The 24,066-nt window shown below is 34.8% G+C and overlaps 1 protein-coding gene across 1 annotated transcript in view; it reads right to left on the bottom strand.

The window, feature by feature from the left end:
• Positions 1-24,066, bottom strand: part of SNTG2 (syntrophin gamma 2) — a 126,212-nt gene that overhangs the window by 81,869 nt on the left and 20,277 nt on the right. Inside the window, exons 5-8 of the mRNA XM_085542617.1 lie at positions 17,682-17,725; positions 17,492-17,533; positions 5,035-5,122; positions 144-235 (exon numbers count right to left, since the gene is read on the bottom strand). Of these exons, the coding sequence (XP_085398743.1) occupies positions 144-235; positions 5,035-5,122; positions 17,492-17,533; positions 17,682-17,725 (266 nt within the window). The remainder of the gene's footprint in view (positions 1-143; positions 236-5,034; positions 5,123-17,491; positions 17,534-17,681; positions 17,726-24,066) is intronic.

The following is a 24,066-nucleotide window of genomic DNA, read 5'->3' as shown; positions in this document are numbered from 1 at the left end:
TAGAGAGAGAGAGAGAGAGAGAGAGAGAGAGAGAGAGAGAGAGAGAGAGAATAGACATACAACATTATGTTAGCATTCTAAATCTTAGAACAGGGAGAGAATTTACTTATTTTACACCACATTTTTAACATTCATTTGCTTACAGTATTGGCTGAGTTCCCATTTAAATGCAAGCCACTGTCAAAGAGAGGTGATGAAGCTCCACTACTGTGATCACTGGAGGGTCCAGGGGAACCTGGAAATCAGATCATGAAAGACAATTGCTTATGTTAAAAATAAATGTATCTATCAGGCAATATTTTTTCCAGCTTTACAAGATGGAAATAAAGTTAATTCCTACCACCACAACAAACTAAAAAAGAAAAAACAACAAAACACCAACTAATTGAATGTTGTTTTATAAAGCCTATGCTCATGGAAAGTTCTTTGATGCTTAACTGTTTGAAGGAGTAGCCTTTTCTTTTTTTTCTTTTATTTTTCCTTTTTTTCCTGAGAATGAGACATTCAAAACCAAGTAACAAATTAAGTTACACAAATTCCATTAATTTAATGACTAATGTCTTATTCAGCGTTGAAAGTCTCATCTTGGAGTTATAATCATGGACAGTAAATTCTCAGACAAGTACTAATTGTATATGTATATACATTTTACTAACAGATATATATATTTCTTAAAATGCCAGTTATTTTCAAGAATGATGTACATCCTCCAACTAAGAAATCAAAAGCAAATAGTCATCTTGTAACACAGACTATGTTAATAATTTAGTATAACAGCTGTATTCTTTGAGATATCTGTTTCTTTAACAGCTATGCATATTGATCCTTGCTTTAGCAGCTAATGAGAGTCTAGGAAAGGAATGCATTTGTATGTAGTAACTTACTTATAAGAACAGAAACAGCACAAAGCCACTTCATTGTATAATTTTTGCTTAAATGTATAAAATTAACATATAGCACCAGTAATGCACAACTACAGTCAGAAAGCACTTGGTCTTGCCAAAAAAGCACATAACATCAGTTTTACAGCATTAGATTCAACATCACCAAAACCTTTTTTGTCCTAAGAAGTAACCTGAAACTGCCTGTAAATCAGTTCACATTAATACGTCTGTCAAGTCTAACATCATTAGAGTCAGAAAGTCATTCCTAGTCATACATTTTCATATGTATCTGTTTCACATATCTGAAAGATTTAATAAAATGGAAGTTAATTCAAGATAAGCTCATCTTCTCCATAACAATTCTTCTGTCAGCTCAGTGTTGAGGTCTCAAAATTGTACTGTGAGCTTTGAAGCTTTAGTGTGTTTTTATTAGTGGTCCTTATTTTATTGCCTGATATATGCTAGCTGTTCCGGCACCTGCCCACTCTTTCACAGGTGAACTTTTTCCTAAAATCCAGCCTGAACCTACCCTGGCACAACTTGAGACCATTCCCTCATTGCTATCTCACCTTCCCATTTTTCAGTCTGTTCTCTGCTTATTCTGCCTCACTCACTCATAGATTATTCTATCGTGGCCTCACTCTGTATTTTGGAAGCTTCTGTCTATGTTCAGCTGCCTTCATGAGAGGTGCAGTCCTCACCTCTTCAATGAGCTCCAACTGCTGCCCAGCATGGTATCCCAAAAGCTATCAAGGGGTCTTTCCTCCTCTGAAGAAAACACAGGATATGCATACACATGATGCACACAATAAACAAAACCAAAAACAATTAAAATAAATCTTTCTCTATCTGTCACTCTAGCTATTGCACAAGTAGGTGAGACTTCAAATAAGTGCAAGGCATCAGTCCAGTCTCTGGAAATTAGTTCATGTCTATCTAAAGAAAGTGCTTATTTAAAACAAACCATCTGCTATTGATAACAACCCCTCTGTGACTACAGTATCCCACTAAGTACTGATGTAAGAAGTAGGTGGTATGTTTAAAACTCTCAGTAACCACTGTTATTACCTACCTCTCTTCTTATTCCATCCAGATTGTAGGTAGACAGCCAGCCTATGAGAAATGCAAACTTTATGACAAACTTATGCTATCTATGCAATTTACATTTTTTTCTTAGCTGTGCCACTTCTGTTATTTTAAGAAAGCTAGGCCAGGAAGGATCCTCTGAGTGTAAGGAAGAATGATTTTTACCTAAGCAACAGATGAGAATACTCAGAAGAAAACCTTCCCCTGTAGGATAAGGGGTCACAAAGAGAGATATCAGGTATACACATACTTGCAGTTCACAAAAGCAACTGAGGCACTCCTGAGGGTTGCAAGAAAAAATAAGAACTCAGAGGTGAATGAAAGAAAGTTAAGGATCACAGTGGATTTTGCAGATCTTGTGGTGACTCAGGAAATAAAAAGATAGCTGATGCTTAACCTAAAGCAAGAGCTGATTTGCAGTGGTACAGGTAGGAGCTGCTTGTATGTCCTTTAAACTTTTTTTGACACAATGACTGAGATTTAAAAAGTAAGGGATTCTATTGCTTAATTAAAAAAAACAAAACACCTGGATTTTATTTACAGTTTAAAAGCCTTAAAAATATTTTCAAGATCTGATTACCTCAGAGTCCCATCAACATATTTTATTTTATTTTTTTCACTTTAGACACTTAATTACACTAAAACTCTAAAAAACAAACAAAACCTCCTAAATGAAATAGGCTGGCAGATCACTGTAAAGTAGATAATCAGCAGGACTTTATGATAGTAAGATTTGTCTTACAATCAATATTGCTAAATGATATTGGAGAGCTCCTTAGCAGGGTCTACTGTGATAGAACAAGGGAAATGGTTTCAAACTAAAAGAGAGGATTACATTGGTTATAAGGAAAATAATATTTTACAGTAAAGGTAGTAGAGCACTGGGATGGGTTGCCCATAGAGGTGTTATCACAGTATCACAGTCTCGTGCGGGTTGGAAGGGACCTTAGAGATCATCGAGTCCAACCCCCGGGATTCGAGCCTCCTGTGTAGCAGAGCGGCACTTCTACCACTTGCGCCACAGGGGGCACACATGGGTGCCTCATCCTTGGAGACATTCGAGGTGAGGCTGGGTCAGGCTCTGAGCACCTGTTTTAGCTGTAGGTGTTTCTGTTCATTACAGGGGAGCTGAACTAGATGACCTCCAAGGGACCCTTCCAGCTCAAGTGATTCTGTGAATCTATGAACACTCAAGCATGGAGAAAATGAGGGACATCAACTACAATTTTCATCCTTTCTTTGAAATATTTTGTGATGGGGATGTTTGTCTTTGGTTTTGCCACATGGAAAAGACACTATCCTCAGGTGTAAGGAAGGAAAAAAGAAGGAAAAACATCTATCCTGCTTTCTTGCCTTTTTTTTTTTTTTTTAAAGTACTTCTGGTACTGTCAAAATATATAAAAAATACTTGTGTGGTTAAATCGCCAGCCTTCAGATTTGTGGGAAAAGACAAAAGATGAACTTTACAAGTCCCTGTCAACTCAGACAATTCTATCATTCTACAATTTTGTAGCATCCCCAAACACCTGAACCAGAAACCTTCACCTTACAAAAACCACCATCCTCTTTCAAAGGGTCTGTAGCCAGCCATTTGAAATCTGCCCCTGTTACTGTTATTCAAGAGAAACCAATTCAGAGTAAGAAATTCAGTGTCATTTTAGACACAGAATATCAACATGCACAAGGAAGACAAAATGCTTTTTAACTGAAAGAGACGTTCTTTATAAAATGCCTACTTGAGGCATTTTATTAGGCCTGCCTCCTTTACACAGAGCATGAGGAAATCTGTTACACTACCCTGCTCAGTCTTGTCCATGATGTCATGCCTACAGTACAGTATTCAAAAATAGTACTTGGTATGATCAGACATTTAAGGAACTTAAGAAATGTCCTTTCTTCTGAACTGGACTTGGAACCCCAGCACAAAGCTCACTAGCTCCTCTCCTAGATGTTCTCTCCAGCCATTTTATACTGGCTGAAACCAAGCTCAATAAGAAAGATGACCTATAGCAAATGACTTGACATAAGTACTTCTTCAGTTGGTGAGCAAATAAGCAAATAATGTCTGGAAAAACACAGAATATAGATCTTTAAGAGAATACATAAATGGTGGTACCCCTGTTAAAGAAGAGCTTCTCACAAGTCCATGCACAAGGCTGAATTACAGTCTCAAAGAATCAGTGACACAAGTTAAGCAGCAATTCTACTGAGCAGTAAAAAGCATCCCAGCTCACACTGCAGGCAAGACTGAAGTGCATACATGCATAAATCTGAAGTATCTTGTCCTTTCCTGGCATCCCAGAAGACTCAAGCTCATGGGCCCCCATCTCTAAGCATTCAGTCAGACAAGCTGCTACCCTGGCAGTTATAGTACTACAGTGTATTCACTCCAAATGCAACTATACTGTCTCTTCCTATTAACCAGTGTTATTACTATTTCTCATAAACACATAATTGGGAACAGTATCTGCCTCCCTCCCCTGCTTCCTTCCCGTAGCTTTTCCTTCATTCCCTACTATATCTCATACTGTGGCTACTGAAGACACAAGTTGTCACAACAGGGAAAAATTTGCCTGCAGTTCTCATAATATTTTCTGGTGGCTCCACTCTTTTGAGGATTGTGAACAACTAATACAGAGTTTGGCATAAGTTTAGACATGAATACATAATAATTGGCACTTAAGGATTAATTGCTTGTTTATGTGTTTAGAAGAGACTCTAACTGCACCAAACTGCTGATTGTCTTGAAGGCATGTGCAAGACAAGTGGGTGACCAGGCCTAGCCTGCACAGGTACATGAAAGCCAGGTCCTGGTTGACCAACCCTGTCTCCTTCTATGATTGAGTGACCTGCTTGGTGGATGAGAGAAAGGGCTTTTGACATAGTTTACCTAGGCAGTATGCATTAGATTCTCACAATGAAAGCCACAAAGTACACAAATAATTTCCTGTTTATTGCAGTAAAACATTCAAGGATTGAATTATCATTTCTATTAGTGCCATCTTATTATAAGAATACAACAAGGAGAAAAATAAATAACTCATATCCATTAATTGTCTCTTACCTAATGGGAGCTTTAAAAATGATGGAGCTTCCCTGAGGTACTGAACAGTAATGGTAACTTCATCACCAGCATTTCGCAGTAGGTGTACCTGTCAGTGTGACAAATAACAGCTACTTTAAACCACAGAACCACCAGTTGCGGAAAGCACATTAATGCAATCTGTATTTCTGTTGATCTATAAGATGCTCAGTATGAACATTTCTGAAGAGGAATGAAGACTATCTTGAGTATAAAGCCACACCAATAAAGGAGTAGGCAAGAGTAAATAAAAGAGTAGGCAAGCCCAGTGGAACAACCTGAAGAAATAATTTAGTGGGCAACCCGATTTTATATACCAGCTGAACATAAATTCTCCAATCAAACTCATTTTATAAGGCTACTTCAGTGTAGTAGCGGGGAGAAATGTTTTTATGTAGATACATGAATTATGTGCATGAATACATACATAAGTACATAAATAATACATCACATATATTTTACATAGGGTTTATATTTTGAGTCAGGTGATAAATTACAGTCATTTTTCCATTATAAGCATAGTTTTGATTTTCGTGACTGTCTTCATTAACTATAAATATTTGCTAATCAGAAGGGAACACATGTAGGTGTGCATTTCATATCTACACATGTATGTGTACAGAAGCACACATATTAAAACATTAGAATTTAATTAAAGGCATAGCATACCACTGCATGAAGAACTTTTTAAAATGCATAACTTCAAATAATATATTTGATGGAACTCAGTTCCTAATACAGGACATAGGTATTCTCCAGCTACATATCCATGACTCAGGAAATAGGTATTATGTTTGGTTGGTATGCACACTGCAGCCTTGGTCCTGTTTGTCAGAAATAGATGTTAAAGCCTGTGGTCTCTAATTTAAGCACAACAAGACCATGTGTGTATCAAACTGAAATGTAACCATATCAATCCGTAACTCCTATAGAAGTATTTACAGGCCTAATATGCTTGGAGGAAGCAGGTGCTTGTACTGCTTCAGGCCACTATTTCAGCATATTGCCACATCGACTAACACAAGAAGTAGGATAACCTCAAATATTAGTTCTTCCTGATGTGTACCTGAAATAATGCTTACAGCAGTGACTGATCTATTCACCTGCATAAAAAATATTAAGCTTATTCCTGAGGAATATGAAAATCCAGAATGAGTAAAGAAATCAAGTAGACACCTAAGCTAAGAATCTTAGGTTTTAAAAATGACTGAGCAAAAAGACTGAGCAAAAAAACTGGCCATAAAAAATACAACACTTCTAAATGTAGCACAACAGCAACACACATGAAGCAAAGCCATAATCCATTCTTTTTCTTACAGGGCCAGAAATAAGTTGTGAGATAGAAAAGGTATCAACTTAGCATGAAAGGGAGGAAATTCTCTTAGTTCATTGAACTAGCCCTTTTGTCTTATTTTTGCTTAAAAGTACGGTAAAACATCTTGAACCACAAAGCTTCATTATTCATTTTAAAAAATAACACTGCTCTTGAATGGTATCATTACCATGAATTATAGAAAAAATAATTTATTTTAATGTTTTTTTTCTTTATGATTTATCTACTTAATTACACACTTCAGTTCCTGATTTACTTGAAAACAATGCATATACAAATATCTGGGATATGACACTGTTACATAATGTGGATTGAAAAATATACTCCGAGCCAAATCAGTTTTTCCCTGAAGGAATGGAAGTTTAAATAAATTTGTTTAAGGCTAACTGTTAACTGAAGCATGAAGACCCATCCCTAAGAAAGTAATGCTGCCATCCTTCAAAAACTCTGCAAATATCAGAGTACCACAGTGACTTCTCTCCGAAACTCTCGGCCTGTCTCAACTGTGATAAATGCACTATAATTGAAAAGACTTCAAAGCCAAAGAACTCATAATTTTATAATTTGCAACATTTTATTGTTCAGCTACTCTTATGTATTCATTGTGAAAAGAAATAATTATCCCAGGAATCAAAAAACAGAACACCAACCTCCCCTTCAACCTCCCCAACATCAACACCAGCAAGTGATGTGCTACATTCAGTTCAGAAACTGCTGACAATTCAGACACTGTTTCCTCTTCATATAACAAACTTTTTCACAGTTATCCTTTTTTGTACTAAGCCTCCCTAGTATAACAGGTATTTTGCAAACATCTGGAGTTAACACAGGAGGAAATGTAAGGATCAGTAAGAACAGCTCTTGGTTTCTATACAGATGAAGTACAGAGAAAAGTCACAGATCTATGGACTGATCAGCTCAGTGGAGCTAATCAGCCTTAGAATTTATCTGAAATCATGCACATGTTCGGCATTTCAGGCATAAAGAACTGAATCCTGGTGCAACTAGAAAGTAATAAAATAAAAAATCCTCTTTTAATTTTACATTCTTACAGCTTGTAGAAAACCATATTAATGTATCTATGGACAAAATCAGCAGTCTAATAATACTACTTATTCACCTGCCTCCCCTCAACCCCCAACTCCCCAAGCATTATAATATTACTATCACCATAAAACAGAAAATAATTTACAATATTCTGCATATATCAGAAAGAAATATCTGTTAGGCAAAATCTTTTGTACACTATCCCAGAACATCAGTTCATGATTCACTGCAACAGTGCTACTGTAAAAGCTAATATTTGTTCAGTGTAAGTCAGAAGGATTTATGTATATTTTCATTCAATATTCAAATATTTTCTATACTGAATAGAATCACATGAATTGATTAGAGAAACATCATGCAAATCTCATTATGTCAGAGTCTTATGAAGGATTAGTTTCTCTACAGTATTGGCTGTAGCCATAGTTGTATTTGTGAAAATATAGAGCTATGCTTTTTTTTTATTAGACTTTTTGTTAACATTGTATTGGACAAAAACAAACTAATATAGAAAAAAAAAAGAAAAATAACAACAACAACAAACCAAAAAAAACAAAAAAAAAACCAACCAAACAACCAATCAATTAAAAACCTTCTAATTTCCTGATCCAGTTTTCTAACAGTTTTGATTCAGCGTGACAGTTTATTCACCACCAGAAACATATGAATAGATTCACACTCTATGCGTAAGTGTTTTGTCTGATATCTACATTGAACAAGAGCAGGCAACAGAATCTAGTCTCAATTCAGTAGGTAAACTAACATACCTCAATAATTAATGTTAGCTATGAGATCTACACACTTGTTTAGATGACTTTCCTGTTAAGAGTCAGTGACTTTATGAAGAGAAACAGTAGAATCCTTGGATCATCTAAGTTGGAGAAGACCTTCAAGATCACCAGTTTAACAACCAACCATCACGTGTTACATGCAATTATGTCTTGAACACCTCCAGGAACAGGAACTCAGAAGGTACAAATGGCAGCTCATTTCAATGCTTAAACTTAAGTACAACTCAAAGAAATGTTTTCCACCCACAATCCACAGAGAGTTTATTCATCTCTCTTGTCATCATACATAATAATTTCATTAGTCATTCAAGTTTATGGGGGTGTAAGTCCTCTACATAATTTTCAGTTTGAGGAAATTTACCAGTTGCAAAATAACTGAGCTCTTCTTATGTAAACATATTAAATCTAATCTTTTACAAACACGTCTATTTAATTAATCAATCCAATATAACAAGGGTATGCCCTAAGTCTTTTTTAGCTTGTGGATGAGTCCTCTTAATAATACCAGGATACATTTCACAGTCCTTTATACCCTGATGAAAAACTAATGCTCGCACAATATAGAGTAGTTGATTAGTCCAAAGCACGAAACATTACCTAGGCAGAAAATGATGGAAAAGAGAGCTGGAGATAAAAATGATACTGTTTCAGGAAAACTATGTCAGCTATAGCTGGAACCCACAGGTAAGACTGGAAATTAAGCTACAGGTTAGTTTGTGCATAGGATGTAAGCATCAAAAAAAGCAAGAGTGGAAAGGTCTTTCTAGAGATGGTCAGGGATAACAAAGGACATTATTTAACGGTCTTGAATGCCTGAAGTCTTGTTTTAGAGAAGAAATAAACATAAAAAATGAATTATCTCAACTCTTTCAAAGACATTCCAGATTTATTCATGGATCGTCTGCACTCCTTTGCTCTTATTCCATCAATCTTTATTAATACTTAGCTCTCTTTCTAACTGTTTTATACAGCAATGACAGCCAAAGTCCCTGAAGGTAAGAACTACCTTCCCTGTGGTGATCACCTGCCATACTTACTGCTCCTCACAAATCCACTTCTACTTGCCTTTCCATCTACCTGTTTATAACAGTGGCTGTCATTGCACAGGGTGCTGAGGGCTGTGGTCCAGGTGCTGAAAGTGTACAGATGGGGTGCTGGCAGCAATGCCAACAGCAAGGTGGATGCAGGTGCCAGTGGTCACCTTGTGGAGGACTGGGGACAAGCAAAGATATTTATTAATTTAGTCAATTTTGTAGAAGAATCTACAACAACATGTGCTAATATTTCTGAATTCTAAGATAGATTTCCTGATTTTAACTGTAATAAAATATGTAAAATATAATCCCAGTTCACGTATATAATGTTTACTTATGCATTTTTTTCCCTAACTAATCATTGGTTATACTGTTTCCCCTCAAGAATTATGTATTTTTCCTTTATAACACTTGAGACAGAGTTACTTTCAGTTTCTGAAGTATATTTCTACTATCTACAGTTCACACAGGCCTCTAATAGCAATTCAATTTTTGTATCTTCATTTATGACTGCAAAGACTACTATAGGTTATTATAAACACTCTGTAGGTCTTTCAACACTTATAAAATGGAAAGCATTAAAAGAGATACAGATACAGTCTAGACTGAATGAAAACAAACAAACAAACAAAAAACCAAAAAACAACTCAAAACCAGTATCTTTAAAACCTTTACTTTTAGGAAGTACTGCTTTAAAAGGTCTCTGCCTAGACACACTCTGTGGTGCTTTATCTAAGTAGTGTGATAGTGTAACAAAGAGTTTAATTCTACCTATAGCTTCTTTGTGCTAGGTAGATGAATTCTCCCATCAGTTTTAATTACAGTAATCCTACTTTTGTGTTCAAAAATTATCTGCATTGTAAATGCTCTCAATGCCAGAGTATTTGCTGCTTTTCTAGCCCAGGGAATTAAATGACTGTAAAATAGATAGGGATAAAAAGTATCGTAACCTAGGACTACTTAATTGTGGACGCTTTCTCAACATTCTTAGAGCTTGAGAGTAAGTCAGTTTCCAAGAGTACATTACAGAAATTATGTGATTTTTTTTTTCTTTTTTTTTTCCCCTCTGGTATTTTACTATCTTCTACAAAAGAACAGTAGAAGTGCAAAGGAGTGCAAATATAAGACACAAAAGTGTATGCTAAAATATGTAAATTTTATCATTTGCATCTAAAAGGTGTTGGAGACTAAAAGTATGCTATAAGTTGCTTTTTAATGAGGAATGTGCCAGATGCATTCAGTGACAAAATAAACACATTTCTTAGGGTATCTGGCAAACAGGTTGAATTGTATATTGCACAATATTTTAAAGTAGTATTACAATTTGCTGATTTGATCTGGCTTTATTTTTATGTAGTGCAAGATGTGTGATACCTATGACAAAAAAAAACTAAACTCAGATCTTTTTCATCCAAGGAATGTGAAGAACATTTTTAAATTGTTTGTCTCCTTGTCAGATAATAAGGCTGCTTTTCTATCATGACCAAAGCCCTGTGAAAATAGCTCAGAGAAAATTAAGAGTAACTGAAAGAATAAGGAAACTATGCACATCAGAGCTTTATTCTGCTACATTAGCATTCTTGTAATAATTGTTGGTATTTTTCCCCTTTCTGATACTTCTCACCTACAAATCAGCACTCAATTTTTTAAAATGCATGGTAAGTCTTAACTAAAAAACAAACTATATAGCAGCATTAATAAATGTTCTCTAATAACAGTGCTCCTTCTCTTATGAACTGGAGGGAGAATGATTTATTTATTTTTTTTTAGTGATAGGACAAGGGAGATCAGTTTTAAACTACAAGAGAGGAGACTTAGATTAGATAGTAAGAGGAAATTTTTTTACTCAGAGTCTGGTGAGGCACTGGAACAGGTTGCCCAGACAGGTCATGAATTCCCCATTCCCAGAGGTGCTCAAGAGCAGGTTGCATGGTACCCCTGGCAATCTTATCTAATGTCTACAAACATTCACAGTCTGGGATAATTTCAACAAGCTTCCCTTCATTAAAATCCTCAGAGATTATAGATTCTATCTATGTTGATTCTGTTCATGCCTGAAATACACTGAGACCTTGTATCAGTGAAGATACAACCTTTTACTCTGTGCACCAAACTGACCATTTGAAGAAACTATTTTAATATTTAATAAATTTTAATAAATAAATAGAATATTTGGAAGACAACGAGCCTACTCAAAACCTAATGAAATTACCTTTCATACACAAAGAAACTAGTCATAGAAAAGTCAGTGGATAAAAACTTCTACAGTCTTTCTCCTTTAGCTAAAGATAACATAGTTTAGAGCTGAAAATCATCTTGATGAGGACAGTAGAATCTGATAAAGCTTTTTGTTTTGCTAAGAAAGAAAAAAATAAATAAATAAAGGGAGATAGTTTAAGTAGAAAATTCAGAAAATAATCTTCAAAAGATTAAAGCTATTTCACATAAAAATACTTTGGAAGAAAATAAGGGGAGTCTCACTGAATATTCAGAAATATGAATCCCCCTATATTACTTTAAAGTATAGCCCTTCAAGTTCTAGAATAAGATAAATTTATGTCACTTTCCTCTCTATTCAGCTCTCACGTTTCTTGGTTTCATTTGACATACCTTAGTTTTCGTTTCAATACTGGCAGAGACATTGAACAATCTATCCTTTACTATTCCTTTCACGCCAATCAACTTTACAAGCCTACAAAATCTCTCATCTCAATTATATCTTTTTCCAGAGGAAACTGACTTATAACTTATTCACTGTTTAGAAGCTGCTCTACATCTTTGATCATGCTGCTCAGTGCCTTGTTGCTTTCTCTGAACCTTTTCCTGCTCTTTTGCATCCTTTGAAGTGAGAGGACCTGAAATACTGTCGGTACTTAAGATACAAAGCCACCCTGGATGCATTCAGCGATGCTCTCAGTTCTGCTTTCCACTTCATTTATAAAAAGATCCTCTGTCATTTGCTAAGCTTTCATGAATTCCTGAAGCCTGAGATTTTATTTCACAGCTACAGTGATTAGTTCAGAGTGAGTCAGTCTGTACACGTAGCCAGGACTCTTACCTTCCATGTTTACCACTTAACTTTCCCACTGAAGTAAGTCTCCTTTCTCAGAGGACGGGTGTTATTGGTGTGAGGAAAAAACCTCACGATGAACCAGGGGATGCTTAGACTGGGCACAAGAAATTATTTCTACATGGAGAATGTGACCAAGCATTGCAATGGACTTCCTAGGAAAGCTCAGGAATCCCCATCCCTGGAGGTATTTAAGAGATGTGTGGATGTGACATGAAATTTTTGTCATGGGACTCTAGGCTAATGGCTGGACCTGACTGTCTCGAAGATCTTTTCCAATCTAGATGATTCTTCATTTCACCTTCTACTGTACTGACACTGCTGTTCTTCACAGCTGCCTCTTATCCTTCCCAGTTTGAATAATTATGTTGATTGATCAAAGTGAAATATCTCAGGCTTTATTTTCTTTCACATTTTGTTGAGAATATCTTAAAAAAGGGAGACCTAGGAAAGTGGAAATGTGTGGGATATTCCTTCATTGTAAATCACAATCCAAATACTCTCCCTCTCAATTTCTATCTTTCAAACAATTATTTATCCAAACAAGAATCATGGCTAGTAAGGCACATATGAAACAAGGGTTTTGTTGAGAGTTTTTTGGAAATCCAAGAAAATGATACCAATAGAATTTCCTTTATCCACATTATTATTAATTCTTCACAAAGCACAAGTGGTTTTCCAAAACATGGCAACCCTTAGTAAAAAAATGTTTGTACGTTTTTATCTCTATATTTGTTAAATCTATCTACATATTTTTATGATTACTAATGATTTCGCTAGAACAGTCACTAGGCCTAACAGACTGTAGTTCTACAGATCATCTTTTGCATCTCTTATTGATATGTATTTATCGATTTTCAATCCCTGGATACCAATATGCCTTGGACACTGTCTTTTAAATTAAAGTGATATCATTTAAACAGACAGTAAATCATAATAATGTAATTTTGGTTTTTAAACACATACAATAGTTACTATTTTATTCCATCACCTCTTCTAAATGCTAATTCTTTATACAATATTCATTTTTAATTGAACAGTAAGTGTTCTGTAAACTAAAATAAATGATCCCTATGGTTACACTTAAATTAGTAAATTAAACATGATGATGACACAAATCCAAACACTGAGACATGATTAGTTAAATACCATATGTTAAATTGTTAACATACAGATTTGTATGGCTTAAATGCTTGCAGTTTATCACTTTACCAAATCCAGTCCTTGTATGGATTAGGTTAGCCTAGGCTAATGGCCATAGTGAATAAGTATTTTGGGGATTGCAATCAGTTTCAGGAGATATCAGTGAATTTAGTTACAATAACATTAGTATGCTGCACCAGGTAAACTCAGAGAGACTGGGCAGGAAACAATGCAGGCTGCAGTGCTCAGCCAATGGTCACACTGACTCTGACTCATTAAACCATCACCAAAATAGTACACTTTTACTACTGCTTCAGTAGAAGTACCTGCAAACCTACCTATCAACAGAATTAGAAAAAAAAATATCTTCACACACTTTCTTACTATTGTGAATGTTTGGATATAATCAAGCAATTCCTTCTCACCACCCAGAGGCATAATAGCTAGTTTCCAACCAACATCCACTCTGTCAAAAGAAAGGTGTATTCTCTGATGCATCCTCCCTTGGTGCTTCTCCCTGCCAACTGCCAGACAGGAGAACCCAGTGGTGTCCTGAACTGCAGGAGTCCAGACACTCACAAGAATTGCTAAGGTTTTCTCCACGGATACAACTTTTTAATTGGCACAAAATATTTTTGTTTAGAGGATTTGTTACTGCTGTTCAAAAGAAGTAAATAAGGTAATTCACAATTGTGGTATTAGAGGGGCCAGCTCACCCTTGCAAGAGGCCATTTATTCATTACTACCAGCTTAGTCTTGTATTATGATACCCAGTACAAGATATTCTATTTTGTATTCATCTGATCAAATGAAAATGCTCAAGAATACTTTTTGATGAGATGTATTCCTGTTCACTGTAGACAATGCAATGGTATTTAACAGTTGTATACCATAAAGCAGCACAGCATAGCTTAATAAACAGGCTCTGCTGCACTGCTATAGGCATGACTCTCCTTGACAACGATCTGAAACGGTCCCAAAACTAAATGTAAATTAACATACTGGGAGTTTGTCAAAGTAATTTTATAGTTTGGCAGGCATCTCTTTTCCATTTCCTAATGAGTCCTTCATCACACATGAGAAATAAGTTCTACACTGCAGGAACATTTTTCAGCTGAAATAGGCTACTTGTAAAAACATTTCTAAGACAGAAGAAAATCTTAAATAGCACAGTTACTGCAATTCTTGATCAAATTCCATTAAAAGGATATTAATTTTGATTCCTTTTAGTTACTGAAACAGTACTAGTGGAAAGAAAGATGAATCAAAACTTTAGCTTTGAATTTTGAAAGGATTAAAAATATATATGCAGTTCTAATTTCATAAATGCATCTTTCAATACAGAAGAAGAGACTGATGATGATGAAATATAATTTTGCATGCTGAAAACATATTTTAGTGTGAACATTGAAATGACATTTTATCAAGTGCACTGATTGTTCCATTTGTGTTGAGCAGGGTGATAATATGATTAGCCACTAGGGAAACAAAATAAATTTCCCTCTCAGACAATCAATACCGAAACTGTATTAATTTCCATATTACCATTCCCTATATTCATAGTCTTTCCACATGAATATACTACTTCTAAAAATAAACTTATTTTTCAAGGAATCTAGGTTATTTTCAATTCTTCACAGTCTATTGTATTACCTACTAAAAAGAGGGATTTTCTTGGTCCTGATTTCCAGTTGTTCATATACCCATCCATACCACTAGCCAGAACTAAGATGTGATTGTGAGTTGGTAGCAGCTTGAAGAGTTGTGAAGAAAAGCAAAGCAAATTCATGGAATTTGAAGGGAGAAACAGGAAAGCCAGTTTGTCATTAAATTGTTGTAAGCAGACCAGTTTTGTTTGCAGAAGTGAAAGCGCCTTTCAGCATCTCTCAAGGGTCAAGAAACACTGAACATTATGATCAGCTCTTTATATAATCATCTCCAAAGTATCAGTTGTGAAGGAGGTAGATAGTAAGAACAATAAACTGGCCTCCTATCCTACTATTCCCCAATCTCATAGCCTTTCCTCTCATGTATCTACCCCTATGGGTGTGGGTTTTAAGTCTTTAAAACCTGTGGCATCAAATTACACATAATCTCCATTTAATATAATACAGGTTATCTAAATTTATACTTGTACAACACATTTCTTCAAATGCTATAAGAGATAACAATCAGATATTCTAAAATGTTATAAAGTAAGAACAAAAGGGGAAGATGCTCAAACACAAAGAAAAGCAAGACTTGCCGCTAGGGTGATGAAACAAAACAAAACAATTCCTATTAGAGGTACAATAAAAAAGAAATAAATAAAACAAAACAAATACCATACACTAAAATCCCAACCACCACTCTTCCCAAAGCAAAGGAACAGAGAACAAATGAAAATGGGTGCTCTGGCTTCTGCCCTTTAATGGTGTATCACTGTGATAGAATCCATTTAGTAGCTTGTAGTAGATTACCCATGCAAGTGCTTTCTAGCACCACACACTCACCAAATCTCATAGGATAAATCCCTTGCTCTACCACTCGATCCATTTATCTAACCCCACTCTGATTTTCATAGCAGGCTGTGGTAGCAGAAATGTCTTCTTGAAGAATTATCTTCAGGTACACTGACACCTTTTTTTCTTCTGGTTCTTCCTTTAGCCATACTGACTACAATTGTCTCAGAAAGTTTTGTTTAATGATCCCTATGTACAGTGCAAAGAGTAACATCATGCATTTCTCTATTACTCGTCACAACTGTAGCACAGGTGTGCTACACTGGAACTTCTGGAGTGCTTCTTGGTACTGAAAAACAATTTTTAAGGGAAGTAACTCACCATTTTGTGGTCAGCATCTTTCAGGAACTTTAGAATTTTTCATATGGAAGTTAATCGAATATAGAACAGACCTGATTCTGTGCTCTGAGAAATTGCATCTGTAATTATTTCAGAGGTTCAGTCTCTGATAGTTTTAACCACCTCTAAGAAAGGGCCTATAAGATCAAGCCAGCTACACTTTAACTTGATTTAGAAAGATCATCTCCTAGTAATAAAAGAAAGTTTGGTTTCATTCCCCGTGTAACATGCTGATAAGACTTAAAGCTCATGTCATTTATGATTGCTACAGTTGCTACTCTGAATTACATTTGTCAGTGAATTGACATGCAATGTCAGTAAACAGGTAATGGGCATAAATATTTTAATCTACATGACTTGCACTGAAGGTTGGGCAGGCCCTGCACATTCAGGGGGTAATAACTGATTTTCTGTACACAGTCCATCTGATGAATGAAATAAACCAGTTAAAAACTAATGACTATTCAATAAATCAGTTTGCTTTGGGTTAGATGCAACATTTGAAAACCATGCTTCAAAAAATACATAGAATAACTAAGGAAATAAGAGAAAAATATTTTCCTTTTAACTTTATAATATTTTTTGGATTTCACTACTTAAAAAATATCAGATAATCACCTATCTTTATAAGCCATGGTCTTTTATTGTACAATATCTCCCCAGAACTCAATGAAATGCTTTGCTACACTTCTTGAAAAGTACCATAAAAATAAATACATTCTCAAGAGTCATCATACTGTGCTATTTCCATTATAATCCCAAAATTTCTCAAAACTAAACAAAACTTAAATACAGTTAAATTTCTCACATCATTGTTCTACTTTGTTTCATTTTGTGTTCTGAATATTTGATCTAAGGAATGTAAAACTATAACATACAATGACAGAGACTTGATTTTGTAATAGAACATTTATGCCACAATTAAATATATGTTAATGTAACAAAAACTTACAGAAAGAATGTATAAACTGAAATGTGCCAAGAGACAAAATCAAGCTGTTAATAACCATTTACATGACAGAAACAAATAAAGTATTGGTTCTTCACAGAATAAACAGAAACCAAAACAAGAAAGAAAGAAAGAAGGAAAAAAAAAAAAAAAAAGAAAAAGAAATTAACATTAAAAATGGGATGGGCACTGAATATTCTGCATGCTACCAAGAAGTCAGACTGGAAGGACTTACCACTTCTTCATGGGTAGCACTTTCTACATTAATACCATTAACCTTAAAAATAAAAAATTAAAAAAATTAAAAAAAAAAAAAGAGGAAAGATACAGTAAGAAAAATATGATTTGAAATGTCCAAGCTAGCTAATGAAACAAACATAAAAGCAAGTCCGAAGTAAATATAGTAAAACCAAATGTTTACTGACCTGTATTATTGCATCTCCTATAAACAACATTCCCGTTTGGTCAGCTGTGGGAATACAGACAAAGTACAATTTAACTGAAAGAAGTACTGTAAAGACATATTTTATTCTCTTTCAGCAACTGGTTTAGCATGCTGTTTGTAAGAATCATTAGAAACCGATTTGCTTGTAAAAATAACAATACAGCAATCAGTATTCATACTATAAACGTAATAGATTCCTAGCAACCTTAAACAAATGAACAGAGCTACTCCTCACACAAAAATAACTTGTTTAATATGGAATACAAATATCATCTCTCACTAATGAAGGATTTTATTAAATTATGTGGAAACTGTGATTCACACTTTTCATTATTATTCCACAAAAGGGAAATAGAAATGTACGAAACTGCTTAGCAATTCCTTTCCTCTGAACAAATTTACAGGGAGAGGTATAATTAAAGAGGTTGTGTCTAGAATTTAATACAAATCTTTAACAAGAAGTTTGAGTTAGCTTTATTCCTGAGAGTAGGATAATAAATTATTTAAGTTGGTTTCCTGCCTCAGAAAATTAATGGGAATAATGTAATGAAACTGCAAAGAAAACAACTGTACATAAACACACCTCAAAAAATGCCATTGTTTGTATCTACCAGTGTCTTGTGGTCTTTTTTGTTGTTGTTGTTCTTCTTCTTTAATTTTAGTAGAATTTGCGGATGTTTACCTCTTGAAATTTGGTACTTAATTAAAAGTAAGTCTCTCATCCTGCATAGACTGACAAGATTAAGTGAAGCATATGGATACTCTTGTGTATGATTCCGTTGAGTCCCAGCTTAAGACTTTGAAGAAGTCTTAACCAAGATAGTATTTTGAAAGATGAAAACAGAGGTAAGAATGAAAGAAAAGGAACAAGAGCAAAACAACACAGAATATACATACCATTTCTACACTATAGATTTTGCCACCAAAAATGGTAGAAAAATTTTCCACCTTTGGTAGAAAACATATTCTTTCCATTAGCTTTATATTTCCTATAGAATTTTCATCACTCTTTTGGCAGATAAAGGACACCTTTTATTGAGGAAAGTGCTTAGGAAAGATTTCACCACATATTATAAAGAACATGCTACAAGTTGTGTTGTTGTTGGTCTTTACCTTACTTTATTTTAAAATAATTTCCTGTACTTATAGAATATGCATCTAGTTTGTAACTGCTGCTATAAAAAAGCAGTTATCTATGCACACAAAGGCAACTGAACAAAAGCAATTTGAAAACAAGAAGCAAGTCAGAGTAGACTGTGCAGGTACTTTTATCTCAATACTAAATTGAACTGATGTTTAAGCATTATATTAGGAGAAGGTCAAACTTTCAGAGACAATTCCACTGCTTTTAATCAAGGTCTGTTTCTGCTGTCTTTTACGGCATTACTGTCTGATGCCAGTGCACCTCAGGATGAGGTGTGTCGGGGCCCAGACATCAGGAAGTGAAGTTTTGCATGACAGGTCAGTGTAAAACAGAAAAAGTAAACTTGCCAACATAGACAAAAGTCTTGAGACTTAGTTCTAGAGAGCTAGTATACAGTTCAAGGATTGACATGACATGGCATGATATGACACAAAAAGGTATAAAATCTCAAGGAAGTAAGACAAGTTGCTGAAGGATTGTAATTCACCAGCACTGAAAATAAATCCCTTCCAGGGAACAATGGAAGGTGAACATTCCCCATCTGATTTCTGATGGTGAACTGACTCATTGGCCATCCCACAGTGATGAGCACTGCAAAACCCTCACTATTTACTGTAGACGTTATACAAAAAATAGCTTAAGTGCACAGTGTAATTGTATCCTGCTTGCAGAGTGTACGAACAATTGAAGCTGTGCAGATAAAATGAATGGGAGGAAGACAGTTAAATGATGGATAGCAAATGCTCTATGAAATGAAAAAAAACAAAAAAAACAAATAAGCATAGAAAATAGGGAAAATTGAAGTGTTTGCTTCAGAAGTGAATTATACTGTAAAATAACACAATAATGCATATGCCTCCATGGCTGTTGTTATCATGGCCACTGATGGTACTCTGGCAAACTATATACTTAGAAGTTTGTGATGAAAAATTTTGGCTTGATCTACAATTTAAAATCCAGACTGATTTATAACAAAAACATTTTTAACAAATCCAACGGTAGAGGACATGCCACTCTGATGCATAGATCACAATATATTTCACAAGTATATTAGAACTAATGACCAGAAAAATTCCTTGTAAAGAGACAAGAAGAGAGTTTTATTCTCCCTCATTTTATATCTGAAGACGAGTAGTTGTATCATCTCAACTGATGTTTTCCTAAAGTTATGCTTCTCTGCATGAAAACAAAACAAAACAAAAAAAAACCATTGTGCAAGTTCAAGAACTTTGCTTCCCACTGGTAGCATTCTCATACAAATGTGTCTATGAAAGACTACTCAGCAATCATGAATCACTATGTATAATGATTCATAAAAATAAAATATTTGAGAATGAGCTTTGAGATACTAACTAACATACAGCCTCATTCAGAGAAACGGTAAATATAGATCATCTGGAATTCAATGTGCTTCCTGACATTCTATGTGAAATGATATTTTACTTGTAATGAGCTGAATATGGTCAAAAAAAGATTTACAAAAGAAAACAAGCACAAGGTAGTAATTGCCAGAAGTGCATTGGGGTTTAAAAGACAATTAAGTGTGCTACAGAAATTAGCATTAAATCACCTTGACACGTTAATTATGTTTATAAAAGGTTAGACACAGGGACACCTACCTCTAGACCAAGTTTCTCAAAGCTGCCATCCAGCATGGCAGAAGGTTATGTACACAAGAATATAATTAGTTTCAACAAGGTCAAGTGCAAGGTGTTGCACTTGGGTTGAGGCAATTCCCAGATACATATGGAGACTCCTTGATAGCAATCCTGCAGAGAAGGGCATGAGGATCTTGGTGGACGAAAAGCTGGACATGAGGCAGCAGTTGTGATTGCAGCCAAGAAGACCAACAGTATCCTGGGCATTCAAGGTCAGTTTGGATGGGATACTGGGCAGCCAGATCTAGTCGTTGGCAACCCTACCCATGGCAGGGGGTTTGGAACTAGAGGATCTTTAAGGTCACCCCTAATCTAAGCCATACTATGGCTCTATGATGATACAGTAAGATTAGTTCTAATAGATGTATGATTAATATCACTTGTAGAAGTCTTACTGAGCTGAGTAACATAGACAAGTTATGAATATGTAACATCATATAAGGATATAAATTAATAGCAAATCTGACATCCTCAGTCTTTTTAATAAAATTATGTAATAGTTTCCATTAAATGCTGTTAGAGAGTAACTTGCAGACTAAGTGGGAATGCCTGAAATAACTGAAGTACATGTGTTAAAAGAGATACAAAAAAAAAAAAAAAAAAAAAAAAAAAAAAAAAAAAAAAAAAAAAGATGTAACTTCTAAACTAGCCTAGAAAGTCTTTAGTTCAAAAATTGGTAAGGGAAAGATAAGAATAGTGAAAAGATGAAAAACAGAACTTTTCTGAAGTTGCTGAAGGAAGTTATTAAATTTCTTATATTATACCATTTGACAGTACCTCCAAAAAGTTTGTTACATTTGCTCTTTCCATCAAGTATTCTGCATTATTCTTGACTATGCTTCAGCCCAAATAATCAGAATGAGTTTTACTCTGACTTTAATTAATATTTTTCAGTGCAGTAGGAATCTTTGTTACAGATTAGAAGATGGTTTCTGGCTAGCTGCTTGCTTCTCCAGTTTCCGTACTAAAACACCATGATAAAAGAAAGCTCCAAATCCAGAGTCCCAAATACCACCCATCTTAGAAGGACAATTTATCTAAGTGAACGTGTGTGGTGAATGACGTAGTTCTCTAATTTCACCATGAGGAAAAACTATCACATACATTTCTCTTCAGTATGGATGGCAGTGGTAACAAATTCAAAAAGTAACAAAAAAATTTATTTCATTAGATTTCTGCAGTTCATCAGAAGAAGGGAAACAGAAGAAAGAATTCAAATTGTAAGCATAAATGAAATCCCAAGGTCCTATTTATTTATTTGTTCATTCACACAACTGCTAACTGGAGCAGATGATAACTGAAGAAATATGACTTTTTTCACACCTTTTACTTGTTTCAAGTTTAGAATACATGAATAATAGCTATAATATTAGAGCTTCACTGAAATTACAAAGTTTTCAGATTTAACAGCCTTTTTGTTTGAGAAACTGCAAAATCCACCATCCAGAGAAGACTCTAATCACAAAAACCTAAAGAACTCAAATTTCCAAGCTATATTTTATATTTTTACATAGCAATTAAGTAAAAATAATTATCTCTTATTGAAGTTGGTCTTCATTTGCATTAAGAACAATTTGGTTTTTAATATATCCCATGAATATAATTTACAATAACATTTTAACAAAAAAGCATTACTCTTCATCAGTAAGTTAACACACACATGTATATCCACATGCATGTGAGTATATACATATATACACACACACACACACATTTACATACATAAAATCTCATTTTGAGAAAGCATATAAACAGTTGCTTAAATCTAGAGTTGGACATCAAGTTCATATTACATACATACATAGCATATTACATATATTCATATTACATTCATACGTTTCAAGTTTTTGATCTATTCCGACTTCCTCCACCTGGGCTTAAATCTTTCTTAACCTTATTAAAGTGAAACCATAGGGCTGCTGAAGCCAGGCTAAGTAGAGCTGCAGAAATGAAGAATATTGTATGAATATCAACACTATACTGTGCAGCTTGTTTGTAATCTCATATCATGCCCAATGAATGATTTATTGGTTACTCTAGCTGTAACACCTTTGCGGAGAACTGGAGTAAATGCAGAAAAAATACTTATGTGAGCAGCACAGCATATGCTTACATATCAAACCATCTTTGCTTGGCACATATGTGTAAGTGAAACTGCTAAAAGCCCTCATCAAACTGACACTGTGTCCTCTGAACAGATGGTCCTGAGTGCAAGCAGCCAGGATGTGATAGCTGGATACAGCTACAGTGTTTGGAGAGTGCAGGGTTTAAAGCCAAGAATGTCTCATCGGCTGAATGTCCTGAGTTTGTTCTAAACCTGCCAGGGTATATGTAAACTCCCCTCAGAAATGGACTAAACACATTAAATATTAAGTCACCTTTTATCACAGAAGGTGGGAAAATGCTTTCAAATTAACGTTTGAGAACCAGTTTGGTTCTCAAGAGAGGATCCTCTGTGAAACCAGCAAAATGCAAACTATCCTTATTCTGCCAGGTTTTATTCAATTAGATTTATCTATTTTAACCACACACCAGTGAGCTGTACCCACTGTTCTGTTTCTTCATTGATTCTTGTCTCACTTCACATGTTTTATGAGATGCAGGCAGAGATCACAAGCAGCAGTCAGATTATTACAACAGCACTCACAAAGATGGAAATCTGTATCAAGGTAGCCAAAAGTGACTGCTAACTTGATAACTTTGTAACATAAAACAGAAATTAAACTGCTTGACCATAATAATATAATGCTTTAACAATTAAAATATCCTGTATTGTATGCAACTAAATTCACACACACTTATGAATACACTATATTTCAGCCTGTTAATATTTACAGCCTCTACCCTTCTGCAAGTTCATAGATTTACTTAGCAATTACGGATAGGAATAACAAATACCAGATAGAAGTTTTTAAACATAGGAAAGCTTGTAGAATTTACACTATATTTTATATAAGACTTCATTAAAGTATATTTCACATATCTGACAAATTTTCTTACAGGTTCACTGTATATCAAGTAAGCCTGAGCAACCTGATTCCTTTCAAAGTTCAATATATTCATTTACGCTTTTCTAAGAATAGTACTCTGCCCTTTTTTGACTGTAAAATTACTGCAGTCATTACACTTACTAGAATAATATATATCTAGAAGCTATTAACAAAACACCATTATCTAATGATTGACTCATCTTAGATTCAAAAAGGAAAAACAATTCTATCTTAAATTTCATCAGAGAAAACAATCATAAAAAGAATGATTCAGTTTTGTAAAATCTTACTGAGAAGCTTCAACATCAATATTCTCTTTCCAAGAAACAAAAACAAAAAACCAATGCTGGGAGATTATTAGTAATGTAGCTAATATTCTGAGTCAACAGGACAACTGGACACATGAGCAAGAAGGAAAAAAGATCCTATCTTTGGAAATGATTTTCTATTGGATTAAGATGTCCCTTAGGCTAATTATATCACTCTAATTTAGAATTATTAAATGTGTTTGCATTTACTTTTTCTCATTCAGTCTGGGACAGGACTTCTGTCCCTCAAAGATTAACAAAAACT

Source organism: Coturnix japonica, chromosome 3 (assembly GCF_054131305.1).
Source record: "Coturnix japonica strain WE chromosome 3, WE-NBRP24, whole genome shotgun sequence".
NCBI classification, from domain to species: domain Eukaryota; kingdom Metazoa; phylum Chordata; class Aves; order Galliformes; family Phasianidae; genus Coturnix; species Coturnix japonica.
Note: the sequence above shows the minus strand (reverse complement) of the source record. Positions and strands in the feature narration are given on the sequence as shown.